Source organism: Camelus bactrianus, chromosome 5 (genome assembly GCF_048773025.1).
Source record: "Camelus bactrianus isolate YW-2024 breed Bactrian camel chromosome 5, ASM4877302v1, whole genome shotgun sequence".
In the NCBI taxonomy this organism is placed as follows: Eukaryota; Metazoa; Chordata; class Mammalia; order Artiodactyla; family Camelidae; genus Camelus; species Camelus bactrianus.
In genome coordinates this window covers 9619532-9637930 of record NC_133543.1, presented here as the reverse complement: position 1 = coordinate 9637930, position 18399 = coordinate 9619532, and the positions used below count along the sequence as shown (strand labels likewise).

Here is an 18399-nt window from a genome sequence, read left to right as displayed (position 1 = left end):
AATATTTTTAAACCGCTACTTTTAAATAATTTTAGATTTATTAAAATGTCTCAAAAATGAGAATTCCCTTCTCAGTGCATCATGTTGGTACAGATACTGGCATGTCTTATTGCTGATTTTAACATTGGTCACTTGGTTAATGTGGTATCTGCCACTTTCCTCTACTATAAAGTGAAACACTGGTAAATTATCTTGTGGGGAGCTACTTTGGGACTATATTGATATTATGTTTTTTATCAAACATTTCTTCACTGATTTTAGCATTTATCAATAGCTCTTTGCCACCAACAATAACTTTCAGTGTTTGCCTAGTATTGACTTTGTTTATCCTTGTTTTTTACACATTTGTTAACTAAATGTTACTGAGTCCAAACTGGTTCTGCTCACCACATGACAGGCCAATAAATCGGGAGATGAGGTGTTGAGGCAGGAATAGTGACTTTTTTCAAAAAGCTGGCAGACCAAGAGGATGGCAGACTAATATCTACCAAGTCAGAATTCAGGCTCCTTTTACACTAAAAAGGGGAGGGGGTGTGGTTGGTTGTTGCAAACTTCTTGGTGCAGGAATTCTTTGTTATTGCAGCTGTCCATGTGGGTCAGGGCATGGTGTCCCTATAAAACCTCTAACAAAACAAGTGTTATTTTCTATTCTGCTGCTTGTTATCTTTATACAAGTGCAAGAGTGTTAATATCCTTAAAGGTCAGAGCCTTGAGAACAGGCTCTCCTTTCTATTTCAGGCTAAAGGCAACATTGTTTTACAAAAGGTGCAGAAACAGCAGGACTAAGCCTAGGAAACAGGGCACAGGGTTAAAGCCAAAGGAACAGATCTAATATGGAGTCAGATTTGTTCTTTTCTGTTACATAAAGACTATCTGTAAAGAAGAACAATCTTTCTCCTTTATTTATTTAAATATGTATTTGCATGAGTAAAATCTCATGGATATTTATTTTGTTCTATAGGTTATCACTCAATACTATCATTGTTTATTTTCTTGCTCAAATTGTTCCAATGTTGGCCATTAGGAGGAGCTTCATGTTAGCTCTTGTATTTTTTGGACTCACCTGCATTCATTTTGAAGCATTTCCTAATTTTCTGGCATCATAAAATGTTCCTAATTTACTTTGTATTTTACATGCCCTAGTCCTGGCTTCTCCAAAAAAAACACTCTCATCCCTTTTACTGGAGAAGGGTATTTAGAAACCAAGATCTGGGTGCTAGATATGCTTGCTGCAACTTTAGGTGTCCCTGATTTTAGCCTTTCTCAGGAAACAGCTGGGCATACATGTATGTGTGTTAACACACAAACACACACACATCTACACATCCATGTCTGTTTCTGTCAATGTTTGTTTATATATTAAACTAAGTGAGTTTATGTTGATACCTTGGATCCCCATCCAGCACTACAAGTTTATCACCCTTTGCTCTCCTTACCTATGGGATGTGGCTCAACAATCCATACCTGCTTTAGGAAGGTGTATAAAGAACTGAACAGATGCATGTGGAGTGGGGGTGGGGATGGTTCACAATGTAGTCTAGAGGAGATAAACATCTGTGGGGTAAGAACCCAGTGATGACAGGAAAATGCAACTCATTTTTATTCTTTTTCATCCTGACTAACTTGAAGTTCCCTAATGATGAAACACTAGATTGCACTATGACCTCTAGGAGTGACGTGCAGCTTGGTTCCCCTCTTGGTTTTTGGTTTCTTTTTAATATACCGATATGAGTGTGCAATCTCTGTGTTTGCATAGGCAAACAAAATGAATTTAAGTACATTTTCTAAGATCTTTCTATTGAAATGAATTACTTAGAAATAAGCTTTCTTTTATAATTATATAAATATATATTACAATTATATAAATATGTAATTTATATAAATATATACAAATAATAATTCCAATAATCTGGAATAAATTATAGAGCTTGGGACTATCTGGTCTTTGAATGTTCAGTGTAATTCCTCTGTGAAACCATCTGTGTCTGATTTATTTTGGGGGGAGGCAGACTAGTCATTTCTTTAGTAACTTTCTCTGTTTCCTTGGAAGTAGGTCTAAGCTTCTTAAATCAAATGAAGTTAGTGTTGGTAATTTTTATTTCTTTAAGAAACTGTACATTTCATCTCAATTTGAAAATTTATTGTCACAGAGATCTCCAAGTTAGTCATTCATGATTTTTAAAAAAATTCCTCCTCTTTCAGTAGTTATTTCCTTTTTTATATTTTCTTATTTTGAATATTTGTGCTTTATCCTCTCTCTCACCCCCCACAATCAAGTTCACCTGTGGTTTGTCTATTTTGTTAACTTAAAAGAAAAAAATCCAGGATTTGGCTTATTAATGAGAGCTACTATTTCTCTGTTCTCTATGTCCTTAATTTTGGCTTTAACTTTATAATTCCCCTCCTTTATTGTGGTTTACTTTGTTCTTTTTCTAGTTTTTATATTGAGAAAATAATTGATTTGTTTCATTTTTATTGATAAATATGTTTTGTGAAATGATTTTCGTCTGACCACTGCTTTAAAATGTATCCTTAGACATAGGAAGTGCTTCATTGTTTCCTTTTAAAAATTATACTTTCTTTGTATTTCTCCTTTTACCAAAAAGTTGTTTGAAAAGGTTTTTAACTTTGCATATAGAAAGCCTTGTTGTTGTTTTTGTTGTTAGTAATTTCTGATTTTATTACATTAGAAATGTTTAAAAAATATTTCTACTTTATGGAAGTTACTGGCATTTTCTTTCTAATCTTTGTATATTGCATCAACAACTTTGTGAATGTGCCATGAGCATCAGAAGAAAATTTGTATTCTCTGTCTTCAGGGTGTAGTGTTCATATAAATCCATAGTATCTTTCCTATAGATTGTGTTGTTTAAATATTTTGTCTCTGTAGTTTTTGTCCATGTCTTATACTGAATGTGGTGCATTTATGTCTTCAATTACTGTGTTTCAGTCTTTGCAACTCTTGTAGTTTGGCTTCATACAGGCTGTTTCTCTGTTACTTAATTTATAAGTATTCATGAATGTTATACTTGCATTATTATCTGCCAAAATTGTGGCTTTACCATTAAAAAATGTCCTTCTCTGTTATGTTTCCTTTGTCTGATATCAAGATTACTATACCTGCTTTTTTGTTTGTGTGTTTCTGTTACCTGGTGTTATCTTTCCCTACTCCTTTATTTTAAACCTTTTGAAATTCATATTTACTGATATGACTGTTAATTTTAATCTCTACTCTGATATAATATTTTTATTATGTGTGTTTTCTTGTAATAGTAGTTATATTCATTTCTCTATAAGGTGTGTATGCATTGTTCATTGATAATTTATTTTGACATTTGGAAATATTAGTGTTTTTATTCTAGTGGTTACTTTTATGCTTAAGTCTTTTTTAATGCTTTTAGTACCTAATGCACTTTTTAACCTTTATTATCTGGATTTTCAGGTTTTTTCAATATCTTTATGACTACCTGTTGCTTGTACAACAATGAGATTTTTCTGTTTTTGTCTCTCTCCCATTTACTAACAGGTTAATAGCTGCATTATTTTTACTTTATCATATAACATAATGATTTTCTAATAGTCTTTCACTTAATCTATATATTTATTTATATTTATATATTTATATCTGTATCTTAGATGTACATGTCAGTATTTTAAAATGCTGGCTTAGTTCTTTTGTTGAAGTTTTCCCAGTAATGATTGAGGAAACTCATTCTCTAGTACAAGGGTCAGCAAACTATGACCTGTGGACCAAATCTGGCTGCTGCTAGATTTTGCATATAAAATTTTATTGGCATACAGTCCCATTGATTGATTTATTGCTAATAGCTGCTTCTGTATTACATTTGCAGAGTTTTGTAGTTGCAATAGAGATCTTAGGACACACAGAGTATAAAACATTCACTCTCTGGCCCATTTTAAAAAATGTACACCTGCTTTAAAAGAGTCTTCAGAAAGGGCTAATGGGCGCTGAAATTCCTAAGTTCTTGTATGTTGAATATCATTTTTCTACAGCCTGGATGTTTGAAAGACAGCTTGGCTGGATTTAAATCCTTGCTTTACCTTTTCTCTCATTGATTTTTTCAAAAAATGCTCTTCCATTGTTGCTTTGTTTTATATTGTTGATTTTGAAAGGTCTAATGTCAGTCTAATTCTGTTTTTGCCTATGGGCCTTGATGGTATTATATTCTTCCATGAAATCTAAAAGTTTTATTAGAATGTGTATCAGAGATTTTAGGGTTTTTTTTCTTAAATAAGCTAAGAAGAATGAGTTGAGGTACGGTGGCTTTTGATCCTTTCAAAAAGGCATTATTACAATTTGTTAGCAGAATTATGGCAAAGATACATTGGGAACTAGGAAAAATTATTACCTGTGAGGAGGTGTCAAATGCAGAAAGAGGTGCAAATTATATTTCTCAATATACAGTTTATATTCAGTTTTTTCTTCGGTTTTATTGCGATATAATTGCTATACAGCACTGCATATATTTAAGGCATACAGTATCATGGTTTGACTTACATGCATCATTAAGTGATTATCACATTATGTTTAATAAAAATCCAACATCTCATACAAATGCATAAAGAAAGTAATAGAAAAATTTTTTTCCTTGTGGTGAGAACTCTCAGGATTTATTCTTTTTTTGCTTATTTTTGGACACATGAAAATCTATTATTATTGTGCTTTCACCATCAAAACTCACGACCTTGGCCTTTCCTTCCTGCCTCTGTACAAGGCCAAAGGAGAGACGCTGGCTGCTCTGACCGCCTTAAAGCATACTCCAGGAATGTCGCTGACAGCATGACCTTTGCAGCCAGATCCAGCCACCCAGAACGTCATCATTTTCCTCAGTAAAATTCAAACAACCATCATTGGGAACAAAGGTTGTGATAAATATAAATATAATATATATATATTTATATATATATTTATATTTATATATATAATATTAACTTATTTATTTTGCCATTCTTGATTAGCTGAACCCTGACACACTTCCTGATGGCAGAATTTGGCTATTTGGCTTCAACCCCTACTTTTCCAAGCACAAGTAATTCCTTTTGCATGAGAAGTGCTGTGCCCAATTGGGCTTTCTTGTACTATTTATCATGCCACTTCTGGTCTCATTGGTGGCTGTGGAACTTCTTGGCAGTACAAAGACTGTGACATTTGCCCATCCTGCTGATGCCACAGGCCTGAGCAAAAGAGCAGGATTTACTCTTTTAACCATTTTCATATATAATATGTGTCAGTGATAATTATACTGGGCATGTTGTACATTACATCCCTAGTATTTATCTTAGAACTATTTCCCTTCCCTCTATCCCCACCTCTGGTAACCACAAATCTGATCTCCACTGCACCTGAAAGAATAAATCAAACTAAGGGGGTAAAAGACCTGTACTCAGAAATCTATAAGACATTGATGAAAAAAACTGAAAATGACACAAACAGATGTAAAGATATATAGCATTCATGGATTTGAAGAATTAATATTATTAAAATGCCCGTACTACCCAAGGTAATCTATAGATTCAGTGCACTCCCTATGTAAATATCAATGTCATTTTTCAAAGAACTAGAACAAATAACTCTCAAATTTGTATGGAAAACTTAAAGACCCTGAATAGCCAAAACTATCTTGAGAAAGAATAACAAAGCTGAAGTTATCATGCTCTCTGATTTCAAACTGTATTACAAAACTACTGTGATCAAAACAGTATGGTACTGGAACAAAAAAGGACACACAGATCAATGGAACAGAATAGAAAGCCCAGAAATGAACCCACACTTATAGAGACAATTAATCTAAAACAAAGGAGGCAAGAACATATGATGGGAAATGACGCCTCTTCAACAAATGGTGTTGGGAAAACTAGACAGCTACATGCAAAGAATCAAACTGGATTACTCTCTCAAACTATGCACAAAAATAAACTTAGAATGGATTAAAGACTTAAATATGAGACTTGAAACCATAAACTAGAAGAAAACAGAAGCAAGGTGCTCTTTGATATCATTCTTCATAATATATTCTTGGATATATCTCCCTGGGCAGGGGAAATTAAAGCAAAAATAATAAAATGGGACTACGTCGAACTAAAAAGCTTTTGCATAGCAAAAGAAACTATCAATGAAATGAAAAGGCCACCTAATAGGAGAAGGTATTTGCAAATGATATATTCAGTATAGGGTTAATATCCAAAATATATGAAGAAGTCATACAACTCAACGTCAAAAAAGCCAAATTAAAAAGTGTGTAGAGGTTCTGAATAGACTTTTCCAGGGAAGACATACAGATGGCCAACAGGCACATGAAAAGATGCTCTATTAATCATCAGAGAATCTCTAATCAGAGAAATGCAAATCAAAATCACAAAGAGCTATCACCTCACACCTGTCAGAATGGCTATTACAAAAAGACAAATACTAGTGTTGATGAGGATATGGAGAAAGGGAGCCCTCGTGTACTATTGGTGGGAGTGTAAATTGGTGCAGCCTTTATGGAAAACAATTTGGAGATTCCTCAAAAAACTAAAAATAATTTTTTACTAACATATGATCCAGCAATACCACTCCTGCATAGTAGTTTGAAGAAATCAAATCAAACCAAAACAAAACAACCCTCCCAAAACCCACTATTAGAAAAGATGTATGCACTTCTATGTTCATTGCAGCATTATTTACAATAGTCAAGATACGGGAGCAACCTAAGTGCCCATCAATAAATGAATTGGTAAAGGAGATGTATGTGCACGTGTGCGCGCATTAACACACACACACAGGACTATTATGCGGGCATAAAAAAGAATAAAATACTGACATTTGCAACAACATGGATGTACCTAGAGGATATTATGCTAAGTGAAATAGACAGAGAAAGATAAATACCATATGATTTCACTTACACATGGAATCTGAAAAACAAAACAAAACAAATGAACAAAAATAACAAAACATAAACAGAGTAATAGGTACAGAGAACAAACAGGTGGTTGCCAAAGGGGAGGTGGGTAGGGAAAGAAAATAAATAGGTGAGAGAAATTAAGAAGTACAGACTTCCTGTTAGAAAATAAATGAGTCATGGGTACTGAATGTACAGTGTGGGGATATGGTCAATAACTAAGTAATATCTTTGTATGGTGACAAATCATTACTAGATTTACTGTGGTGATCAGTTTGAAATGTATAGAAATATTGAATCATTATGTTGTGTAACAGGAACTAACATAGTTTCGTAGGTCAATTTTATTTCAAAAACAAACAAAAAACTCATTAAAAAAAGAGATCGGATTTGTGGTTACCAGAGGCAGTGGTTTGGGGCGGGGGGTAATTGGCTGAAGGTGGTCAAAAGGTACAAACTTCTAGTTATACGGTAAATAACTACCAGAGATGTATTATACAATGTGATCAGTATAATTAACATTGCTTTATGTCATATGTGAAAGTTGTTAAGAGAGAATTCTGAGTTCTCATCACAAGAAAAATATTTTTAAAAATTTTACCTGAATGTGATGATGGATGTTTACTAATCTAATTGTGATAATCACTTCGTACTGTATTAAATCAAATCATTATGCTGTATACCTTAAACTTATACACTACTGTATGTCAATTATAGCTCAATAAACCTAGAAGAAAAAAAACCAAAGGGAACAAACAAAATATATTATAAATTTGCTGACCTGAATGCAACTGTATTTATAATTACATTAAGTGCAAACAGTCCAATTAGAAGGAATTTTTGAGAGAGTGGATGTAGAAGACTCTAACATGTGATACCTACAAGAGACATAATTTTGATGTAAAAACACAGATGGTTTGAAAGTAAGTGAATGGAAAAATATATAGTATGCAAACAGCAAGCATTAAAGGCTAAAGTGACATAAAGTAGACTTCAAGACAATGTTAAAAGAGATAATGAAGGACATTTAATAATGATTACTAGAACATCTTATTAGGAAGACATAACAACTAGAAATGTTCTTAATGAAGCCTTAAAAAAGTGATTGTCATTAAATTAAAACAGAAGAGACAATTCCATAATCATAGAACATTTTATGACCCTTCTCTCACAATTGGTAGAACATCTAATCAAGGAAGTCATGAAAGCCATAAAAGATATGAAAAAATTGTCAAACCATTTTACTCTAATTGACATTTGTAGAACACTGCATCTGACTGTGCACTAAGATTACAGCATTACAGTGTAAGGACTGTATATTCTGACCACAGCAAATTTAAGTGAGAAATAAATAACAATCAGATCTCTGAGAAAACTCCAATGTTTTCGAATTCAACACTTTCAATCAAATCATGAGTCACAAGAAATCACTAGGGAAAAACAAAATATTTTAAAATATTACCAGTACTGTCATGTTGCAAGATTGTTTCCTAAGAATTAGATTCTAAGTATGATAATTATATTCTCAGTATTATATTCTAGGTGAAACATATATATCTTTTGAAAATATGGTTTCTGAAATTAGCTTTTGTAGACCAATTCTTTAGTGCAAAATGCAACCTGTTTTTGCTCATTATGTGGCAAAATTCTAACTGTCAGGACCAAAGGTTAATCTCATAATTGCATACAGCCCCATAGAGATTGTCTTCTCATTGTTTTATTAGTCCTGAAAAATAACATGGAAAAACTAAGAGTGAAGAAATAAATAAAGTGCTCTAATGATGAAAAAATAAAATAAAATAAATGTCAGTGAAAATACACCACATCAAAAAGTTTTGGATGATACTAAAGTTGCCTGAGTGGGGAACTTACAGATTAAATACTCGTAAAAGGAGAAAGACCTAAACCCAATTATCTAACATCTCATATTAAGTAAATGGAGTGGAAAAAAAAGCAAAATAAAATTCAAGTTAAGTATAAAGAAGTTAAAGGTAAGATCAGAATCAACAAATTAGGAAACAAGCAGATAATATAAAAAACAAACTAAGCCAAATCTGGTTTTAAAAAAGATCAACACCATTGACAAACTTTTAGCTAGATAGATCAAGAAATAAAAGAACACAAACCACCAATATCAGCAATAAAAAGGGGTTATCAACATAGGGAATACAAAAATTAAAATAATAATAAGGTTACTGTTAATAACTTTATATCAACAAACTCAATGACTTATGTAAAAGGAAGCATATTCTTGAAGAATATGTGATCAGAAAAAGTGCTTGATATGATTTCTATCTTCTTAAGTTTATTGAGACTTTTTTTCTGTGGCCTAGCATGTGCTCTATCCTGGATGATAGATAGATAGAATGTTCCATGTGAACTTGAAAAGAATGTATATCCTGTTGGTTTCATATGGAGTTTTTAATACATGTAGTATTTGATAATGTGTTACTTAAGACCAGTGTTTCCTGATTGATTTTCTGTCTGGGTGATCTGTCCACTGATGTAAGTGGGGTGTTAAAATGTCCTACTATTATTGTGTTACTGTTAATTTCTTCCTTTGTGTCTATTAATATTTGTTTGATATATTTAGGTGCTTCTGTGTTGAGTGCAGATATATTTAAAATTGTTGTATCTTCTTGGATTGATTCCTTGATCATTACATAATGTCCGTCATTGTCTCTTGCTACAGTCTTTGTTTTAAAGTCCATTTTGTCTAATACAAGTATTGTTACTTTTTCATTTCTATTTTCATGGAATATCTTTTTCCATCCTCTCATTTTCAGTCTGTGTGTGTCTTTACATATGTAGTGAGTCTCTTGGAGACAGCATATAAATGGGTCTTGTGTTATTGGTTTTTTTTTTTTAATCCATTCAGCCACTCTGTGTCTTTTGCTTGGATATTTAGTCCAGTTACATTTAAAGTAATTACTGATAGATTTGTGCTTATTGCCATTTTGTTAATTGTTTTCTGGTTGTTTTTGTAGTTCTTTTTGTTCCTTTCTTTTCTTTTGCTCTTTTGCTCTATTTCCTTGTGATTTGATAACTATGTTTAGTTTTATGTTTGGATTCCTTTCTTTCTCTCTCTTTTTTTTTTTTTGTATGTATCTATTGTAGGGTTTTGGCTTGTGGTTACCATAAGTTTCATGTAGAATAACATACATATATATCATAAATGTCATCTTTATGATTATTTAAGTTGATGATCTCTTCAGTTTGAACACATTCTAGCAGACTTGTAGTTTTACTCCTCCTCACTCATGTTTTATATCTTTGACCATGTGTTTTACAGCTTTGGTCTTGTGTACCCCTTAGTGACTTACTGTGGATATGGGTGATTTCACTACTTTTGTCTTTTATCTTTTGCGCCAGCTTTGTAAGTAGTTGATCTACTACCTTTACTGTCTGTTTACCATCTCCAATGAGGTTTTTCCTTTCATAATTTTTATATTTCTAGTTGGGGTCTTTTCTTTTCCACTTATAATAGTGCCTTTAACATTTCCCGTAAAGTCAGTTTAGTGGTACTGAACTCTTTTACCTTTTGCTTGTCTATAAACTCCTTCCCATACGAATGATATATTTGCTGGGTAGAATATTCCTGGTTGTTGGTTTTTTCCTTTCATCACTTTGAATGTATTGTGTCACTTGCTTCTTGCCTGCAGGGTTTCTGCTAAAAAGTCAACTGATATTCCTATAGGAGTCCCATTGTATGTACCTAGCTGCTTTACCCTTGCTGCTTCTAAGATTCTCTCTTTAACTTTTGCCATTTTAATTACAGTGTATCTTGGTGTGGATCTCTTTGGGTTGATCTTGTTTGATACTCTCTGTGATTCCTGGACCTGGTTTCTTATCCCTGGTTAGGAAAGTTTTCAACTATATGTCTTCAAATATGTTCTCTGGCCCTTTCTCTCTTTCTTCTCCTTCTGGGACCCTTGTAATGCAAATGTTAGTATGGTTAAACTATCTCTTAAACTGTCATTTTTTTTAAATTCTTTTTTTCTTTTTTCCATTCAGCTTGTGATTTATACTACTCTGACTTCTAGTTCACTGATGTTTCTTTGTATCATTTAATCTACTGTTTATTCCTTCTAGTGTTTTTTTTTTTTATTTCATTTTTTTTTTCCTTTGGCTCTGTTGTTCTTTATATTTTCTCTTTGTTAAACTTCCCAGTGTGTTCAGTCTTCTCATTTATTTTATTATCTTTATGAACATTACCTTGAACTCTTTATTAGGTAGATAGTTTATCTTTGCTTCACTTAGTTATTCTGAGGTTTTATCTTATCTCTTTATTTAAAAAATTCTTATGTCTTCTCATGTTGCCTAATTCTCTGTTAATTTCTATGTATTAAGTAGGTCAGTTACATTTCCTGATCTTAGAGAAGCACCTTATGTAGGAGACATCCTATGGTGCCCTGCAGCATACTCCCCTCTGGTCACTAGAGCTATATGCTCTAAGGGTACCCCAGTGTAGGCTGTGTGGGCCCTTCTGTTCTGATGAGGCCAACTACTGCGGGCATGCTGGTAGGTGGGACTGACTTCTGGCTGGTTGGCTACCAGGTCCTGCCTTGTGAGGTGGCTGCTGGTCCACTGGTGGATTGGGCTTGGTCCAGGGGGCCCTGGGGCTAGTTCTGGCCCACTGGTGGGCAGGGCCATGTCCTAGTGCAGCTGGCTGCAGGGCCAGTGGGGCCTGGAGCTGGTGCCTGCCTGCTAGTGGGTGAGTAAGCCCCTGGCACTAACAGACTAGAAAGAGAACTCCAAGTGGTAGCTGCCATCACCAGTGTCCTCATGGTAGAACAAGTACCCAAGAATGGCTGCTGCCAGCATCGTGTCCCCATGGGGAGTTCCCATTGCCTCCTGCCTCTCCAGGAAGTTCTCTCAGATCAGTAAGTGGGTCTGACCCAGGATCCTTTCAAATCACTGCCTCTTCAGTGGGACTCAGAATATGTCAGATTTTGTGTGTGCCTTTTAAGATTGGAGTGTCTCTTTGCTACAGCCCTTTGGCTCCCCTAAATGCAAGCCCCACTGGACTTCAATGCCAGATAATTTGGGAGCTTGTCTTTCCGGTATGGGAGTCCTGGGCTGGGGAGCCCACTGTCAGGCTCAGATCCCTTGTGTCTTGGGGACAACCTCTCTAATTGTGATTGTCCCCCAGCTTTTGAGTTGCCCATCCAGGGGTGTGGGTCTTTACTGTACCCTTCTACCTGTCTCATGGTTCCTTCTTTATATCTTTAGTTGTAGGAAATATTTGCTATTAGTCTTCAGGTTGCTCTCATAGATAGTTGCTCTGTGCGGAGTTGGTCATATCGGTGTGCTAGTGGGAGGGGTGAGCTCAGGGTCTTCCCACGCTGCCATCTTGGACAAATGTCATTTGTGATCAACTGATTTTAAGTGAAAGTGCCAAAGCAATTCAATAGGGAAAGGAACATGTTTTCAACAAATGATGCTGGATCAACTGGATATATGTATGGAAAATGAAAAGAGTGCTACGGTGGATTTTACTATTTTGTATTTTCACTCCTTTATCAGTTTAGTAATCTCTTTAGTGAAGTTCTCCTTTTCATTGCTAAACTGGGGACTTGTGACTTTTATTCTATCATCCTCTTTCTTCCTATTTATTATTCTCCATTAGCATGTAAATTTTGTCATTCCTTTCCCTCAATTGAATGTTTGTTTTCTATTTTATTATTTTCTGCTCTTACAAGTATTATTTTCTTCTTTTTATCCTTCGGGTTAAATTTGTTTTTCTTTAACTTCTGAAAATGGATGCTTAGCTTTTTGATTTTCATGCTTTATTTTTTCCAATATGGTATTTAAATTTCCATTTGGCATAGATTTAGCTATATCCTGCAAGTTTGGATATGTATTTTGATTGTATTTATTTTTTACTCATTCTGGCTTATTTTTAATTTTTATTGTGATTTCTTGAATCATGTTTATTTTTTCTTAATTAGCCAATTTCTCAAAATGGTTGTGGATGTGTCTTATTGTCCTTGTGGTTCTATTTATGCTTATTTATTTTGAGACTGTGTTATTGGGCATATATAAATTTAGAATTGTTAACTCTTAATGAGGAACAGAAAGTTAGAAAACTTTCATTTATTTTTCTATCCTTTAACTTTCAGATTTTCTCACCTTATGTTTTAGATGTGTCTTTTGCAAATAAGTGTGTATTTGGGCATAAAATTCAAATTTTTAGTCCAGTATGACAATCTTCATCTTTTTAGTAATATATTTATTCTATTTAAATCTGATGACATTACTGATACATTTGGGTTTAAATCTGCCATCTTTTTGTCTGACCTTGTATATTTTTATTTTCAATCTTTTTTCTTCCTTTATTTGAGTTGATTGAGGATTATGTAAAATTCGATTTCTTGATTTTTGGCAGTTATATCCTCTTTTAGTGGTTTACTCTAGAGATGACAACTTAACATCCTTAACTCATCAAGGGTCAGTGTTAATTGTTAGTTTTACACTCTTCAACTCTAATTTCTTCAAACAAAATTCCTCTACTATATCCTGGACCTGCGGATTCTCATTCCTGCATGTTTGGGGGTGTGTCTAATCTGTTTTGGTTGTTTGTGCCCTCATTCATGTTGCTTGTCTTCTTGTGTTCTTTTTTTTTTTAATTTTGAAAGTATTATTATTTTTTATTTTGGGGGGCGTAATTAGGTTTATTTATGTACTTATTTTAATGGAGGTACTGGAGATTGAACCCAAGACCTCGTGCATGCTAAGCACATACTCTACCACTGAACTGTACCCTCCCCACTTCTTGTATTCTTGATGATGCTAGATTATAATTTTGTTACTTGATTTTAACCTGTGGGACCCTTGAGAGGCTACATTTGAAGTGTGTTCTTCCAGAAACTGCCTGTAACTGCTTCTGCTGCATACCAGGGGATAATTTTTTCAGCCTGTTTCAAGGCTCAGTGTGAGTGTACTTGCTTCAGCTTCCAACCTTACTGCCACTCACACCTCAGTGCTCTGACTTCACTGCTTGGTTGTCATCAAGTTCAAGGCAGTTCCACCTTTCTTTGCACCCAAGTCTGTAGCTCCCAGCTGCAGGAAACCTTTTACATGAGAAGGAGGATTCCTTGGAAAACATTACAATGTCTTGCTAATCCAGTAATGCCCTTAAAGTGTATTCTATCCAGGATCTGTTTATTTGTCTGCAGAAGGGACCTTAAGACCTCCTAGTCCATCTTTTTGGAAGGACTAGTAGCACTGATTTATTGCATTTGCCTAATTTCAGTGGGGCAGGGATGTCAGATCAGCCATAGCAGCGTTTTGAAACCTGCCCCTGCAAGAGGATAATGGTGTTTCATACTGTGAGTTACATCATGTTACACAATCATCTTTTCACTGTATAAACTGAGGAGGAGACAAGTAATGTGCATAATCCTCAACTATACATACATTGTAGTTTGCTCAAGTGTAAAATATATATTGTATGTTTACAACTTGAGGCTTGACTGAATTAGGTGTTGCATAGTTACTTCACTTGCCATTTTATAAAGGAGGGCTTACTAGCTATTTGCATTTTCCTCATATTTTGGCTTTTTTTCCAATTATGAGGTCAGCTTTTTTGAACTGAGTTAGTAGATGCAATGTCCCAGTATTTTGAAGATTTTCTTTCATTTTGTCTTACACTGAATGCCACAGACCATGATTTTTGGGGTAATTATATGACACTAAGTCTATAAATAAATAGTTATCTTTAGGCACACAAAGTGTGCACAGAATACTGTGTGTGTATGTTTGTATGAATGTGTGTGTGTGTGTGTGTAAATATACTCACATGTATAGCCATCTCTATTTGATATCTAGCAAAAAGTTTTGATCTTGTTTAGACCTCTGACTTTTCTTTCAATCAATATATATAACAAAAAATACATATAATATATATAACAAAATATATAACAATTTTTGCCTTACATTCAATGTTTTTTGCAAATTAAAAATTTTTATTGTAGTAAAATTTGGATTACTATAAATCAGTGATTCTTAACACTGATTTACAGTGATTTTGTAGTGATACTGGCACTGTCTGGAGACATTTTGGTTGTCACACTGGGTTAAAGGGAGATGCCACTGGCATCTGGTGTGTAGAGGCCAGGGATGCTGCTGGACATTCCACAATGCACCAGACAGCTCCCCAAACAAAGAATGATCCAGTTCCGTCTGCAGTGCTGAGATTGAGAAACTGCTCTAAATAGATTTATATTTATGATTCAGTTGATTTAATAGCAACCTTGATTGGTAACTGTGATTGAAGACCCAGCGTGTGGGCGCCATAGGTTTTAAATGAAAGCTAACAAATAGCTCTGGGGAAGTTGTAAGCTTACGCTTAAACATAGTCAGGCTGATGTTTCCAGTATTTACAGTCATCAGCAAGATGACATCACAGCGAAAAGGCCACCGCTGAGAGGTGCTCGGCAGCTACGTCACCCCCACGTCTGGTTCCCTGTTGGTGCTTCCTGCCCAGGATCCGTCGTGGACGGCAGAGCATCTCCTGAGCAGAACAGCTCCTGCACTTTTATCTCCTCCGTCTTACCTTCTTTCCTGTCTTTCCCTGGACACGATTTTCTAAATCTGTCTAGTATTATGAAAATAGTTGCATGCTTCAGTTAAATAGACCTTCCCTTCCTTTCTTTGGAAGTTATAAAAACCATACATTTTCCCTTTCTTTCTCTCTCTTACCTCCCCCCTCTTCCTTCCTTCCTTCCTTTCTTTTCCTGTGGGCCCAGAGTGCACCATTTACATTTCATTTTTATTTTTCTTAAACTCTGTGAAGTTTCACCTTAAAAAGAAACTTGAAATGCAACTTATTTGAAAGACATTCTACATGGAGAGGGATTTTGCTGTGTACCGGGGAAGAGTTCTCCTAGACACCGATCTTAAAATAAAGAGATGGCCTTCCATTCAAATGTACATTTAATATGGACGTTCACATAAATTAATGAGAAGCTCCTGCCTCTGCTACTGTCTTCTCCACGAATCTTCAATGTGTGTATATGATAGCAAAGTATTTATAGACTGTGTGTTTGACTCAGATCTTTTATAAGAAATGAGAGCCTGGGCCTACCTGTGTTCACTTATTTTCATTGTAAAGATGTGGTTTTTTTTTAAATGTGCATATATTCTTGGTTTTGAACTAATGCTCTTCCTACACCCCTTCTTCTAGGCGTTGGCACATCTCCACTTAATTGAATATGTCGGCGAACAGACTGCTTTGCTAATAAAGGTACACTAAATGCTGCGATATAATGTGCTCCAGCCACTGTTTCTTTGATTTTTATTTTAAAAACATTGGGGCAAGAAGAGATCACATTAATTATGTAAAAAAGTATAGCAAGGGACCTGTTTCAGCCTGCGTCGCCTAGAGATGAAAGGAGATTTTTTTCAAAGAATGTATGATTGGGGGAAAGCCTGCAATTTTACTATTAGCTTTTAGTTAGAACCTTTCTAGGAAGGAGAGCAATGGAGAGAGCAGTCTCAGTAAGTGATGCACAGAGGTCCCAGCCCTGGCGCTCTGGCAGGAGCTGAGGTCAGTGTGACCAGTGTGTCACCTGGTGTCCCATCAGGAACAGGGCCACCCCTCTGCCTGCTCCCTCCCAGGAGCTGGTTGGCTGGAGCATGGCTGGGATTCGCTCCTCTCAGTGACCTGCAGACCCTAGCCCAGGCTTCTGGTAGGGGTTGGGAAAGCCCAGGCTGGTCCTGTTTGCATACCTGGGTCTGCCTTATGTGGAAGAGGAAGGAGCGAGAACCCCAAGTCCCTTCCGAGTCTCACCCGTTCTAGCATCAGATTGTCAGTGTGTGTGATCTAGCAATGTGCTAGGATACACAGCCCTGCTCTTATCTGCTCCTTCCAGATGGTCCCAGAAGATCAGCGCCTCGCAGCTGCCATCATCTTGGTGGTCTGGGTCTCGGCCATTGCTTCGTCCCTGATTGACAACATCCCCTTCACCGCTACCATGGTGAGTCCTGGTCTCCTCCGGGTGACGAGGGTCCAGCTTTCACCTGGACACAACCTGGGCTCACCCTTCCTTCCAGAGGAAGCAGAGAGCGAGTCCTGTCCCTTTGCTCACTCACAGGTCTAGGGGACAGCTGCAGGGGAGCCCAGACAGCAGCTGGGAGCGAAGGGCCTACAGCTGTGGTGGGCAGTGAATTTGGGGTGGCTGGTTGTTTCAGGGTCAGTCTGACTGGGAGCTGCTGCCTCTCACAAAAAAGATAGTCTTTCATTTTTTTTAAAAAAGAAAATTGGAAGATGCCAAAGACAGAGGCTGGCTGAATGTGTTCATCTCTTATTCCCTACAAATGCAAAAGCTGTTCTAGCTGGCGTGTGTACCGGTGAAGAGTGTGTGGCTTCTGGTGCTTGGCTGGGTAGGACTTTGAATTTTCTGTGTGGTCTTGACCCAAGCTGAGAACAGAGGTCCAGCTAGAGGCCTTTTACAGGGCTGCTGACCCTTGTTCCTTCTGTGTCTTCTGACATCACGGATTGCTCAGCTGAGGGCAGAATTGTGAATCCCAGGTGGGAACAGGAACCTGGGGTCCTGTCACAGCACCTGAGGTCTCCCATGTGCTGAGCATGCGTGAACACCTCTCCCGACTGGATTCTGGACAGAGCAGTCTTCTTTCTTGTTCTTGTGAACTTCTGGGCCACTCCTCTCCCATAGGACCTTCGGGTGACTTGGACTCTGTGTCACCACACATTGCCCCGAGTCACAGCACCCGCTGGGTTGACACTCCAGTTTCCTAGCCATTGTTCTTCTGTGGTCTGGATTTGGTAATTCTGGGTTAATTCTGTGGCTGTGATTATTTCTGCATGAAATCCAGAGTTAGAGAAGTCACCTGGCTGTCGTTGAATGTACTGGTTTCAGCTCAGTGGACACTATCATTACTGTTGCCCTGCAGAGGGCCACGGGCAGAAGACCTCTCAGACAGGCTAAAACAGCAGGGTCCTGGGCTTCTGGGATGCCAGGTCAGCTTGTGTGTGAATCGCTTTCTCAGTTGAAATGGACTCTAGAGAAGACCCTGTGCATCTGAACCCAGTGTGACCGCAGCCCATAGGGTTCCAGCAGCAAATCTTCATCTGAGCTCCCTCAGGGCCCCGTGAGCTCACAGCAGATACACACTCTGTCTTCTGCGGGGCTTTTAGGTTTCAGGACCCACACCCTCTTGTGGACTGAATGAGGTGGTCCCTGTTGTTGAAAATTCAGTTTCCTCTATTTAAAAAAAAAAAAAAATGGCAGTTTTGATATTTTTATTCCCCCAATTGTAATATTTACTTAAAATTTAAATCAAAAAAATACATCAGGGTAAAGAAGATGTGGTATATTTATTCAATGGAATGGTAGTCAGCCATAAAAAATGACAACATAGTGCCATTTGCAGCAACATGGATGCTCCTGGAGAATGTCATTCTAAGTAAGCCAGAAAGAGAAAGGAAAATACCATATGAGATCGCTCATATGTGGAATCTAAAAAAATA

At 36.4% G+C, this 18399-nt stretch overlaps 1 protein-coding gene and 1 pseudogene across 6 annotated transcripts in view; one reads left to right on the top strand and one right to left on the bottom strand.

Moving 5' to 3' along the window:
* Positions 1-18399, top strand: part of OCA2 (OCA2 melanosomal transmembrane protein) — a 278029-nt gene that overhangs the window by 134052 nt on the left and 125578 nt on the right. For 5 of the 6 annotated variants that reach the window (XM_074363383.1, XM_074363382.1, XM_074363381.1 and 2 more), the window contains 2 exons: positions 16093-16152; positions 16781-16885. The exons of the other annotated variant lie outside the window; for it this stretch is intronic. In XM_074363383.1, coding sequence (XP_074219484.1) covers positions 16093-16152; positions 16781-16885 — 165 coding nt within the window. The remainder of the gene's footprint in view (positions 1-16092; positions 16153-16780; positions 16886-18399) is intronic. 6 annotated transcript variants of the gene reach the window in all.
* On the bottom strand, positions 4700-5178 carry LOC105081103 (small ribosomal subunit protein uS12-like; annotated as a pseudogene).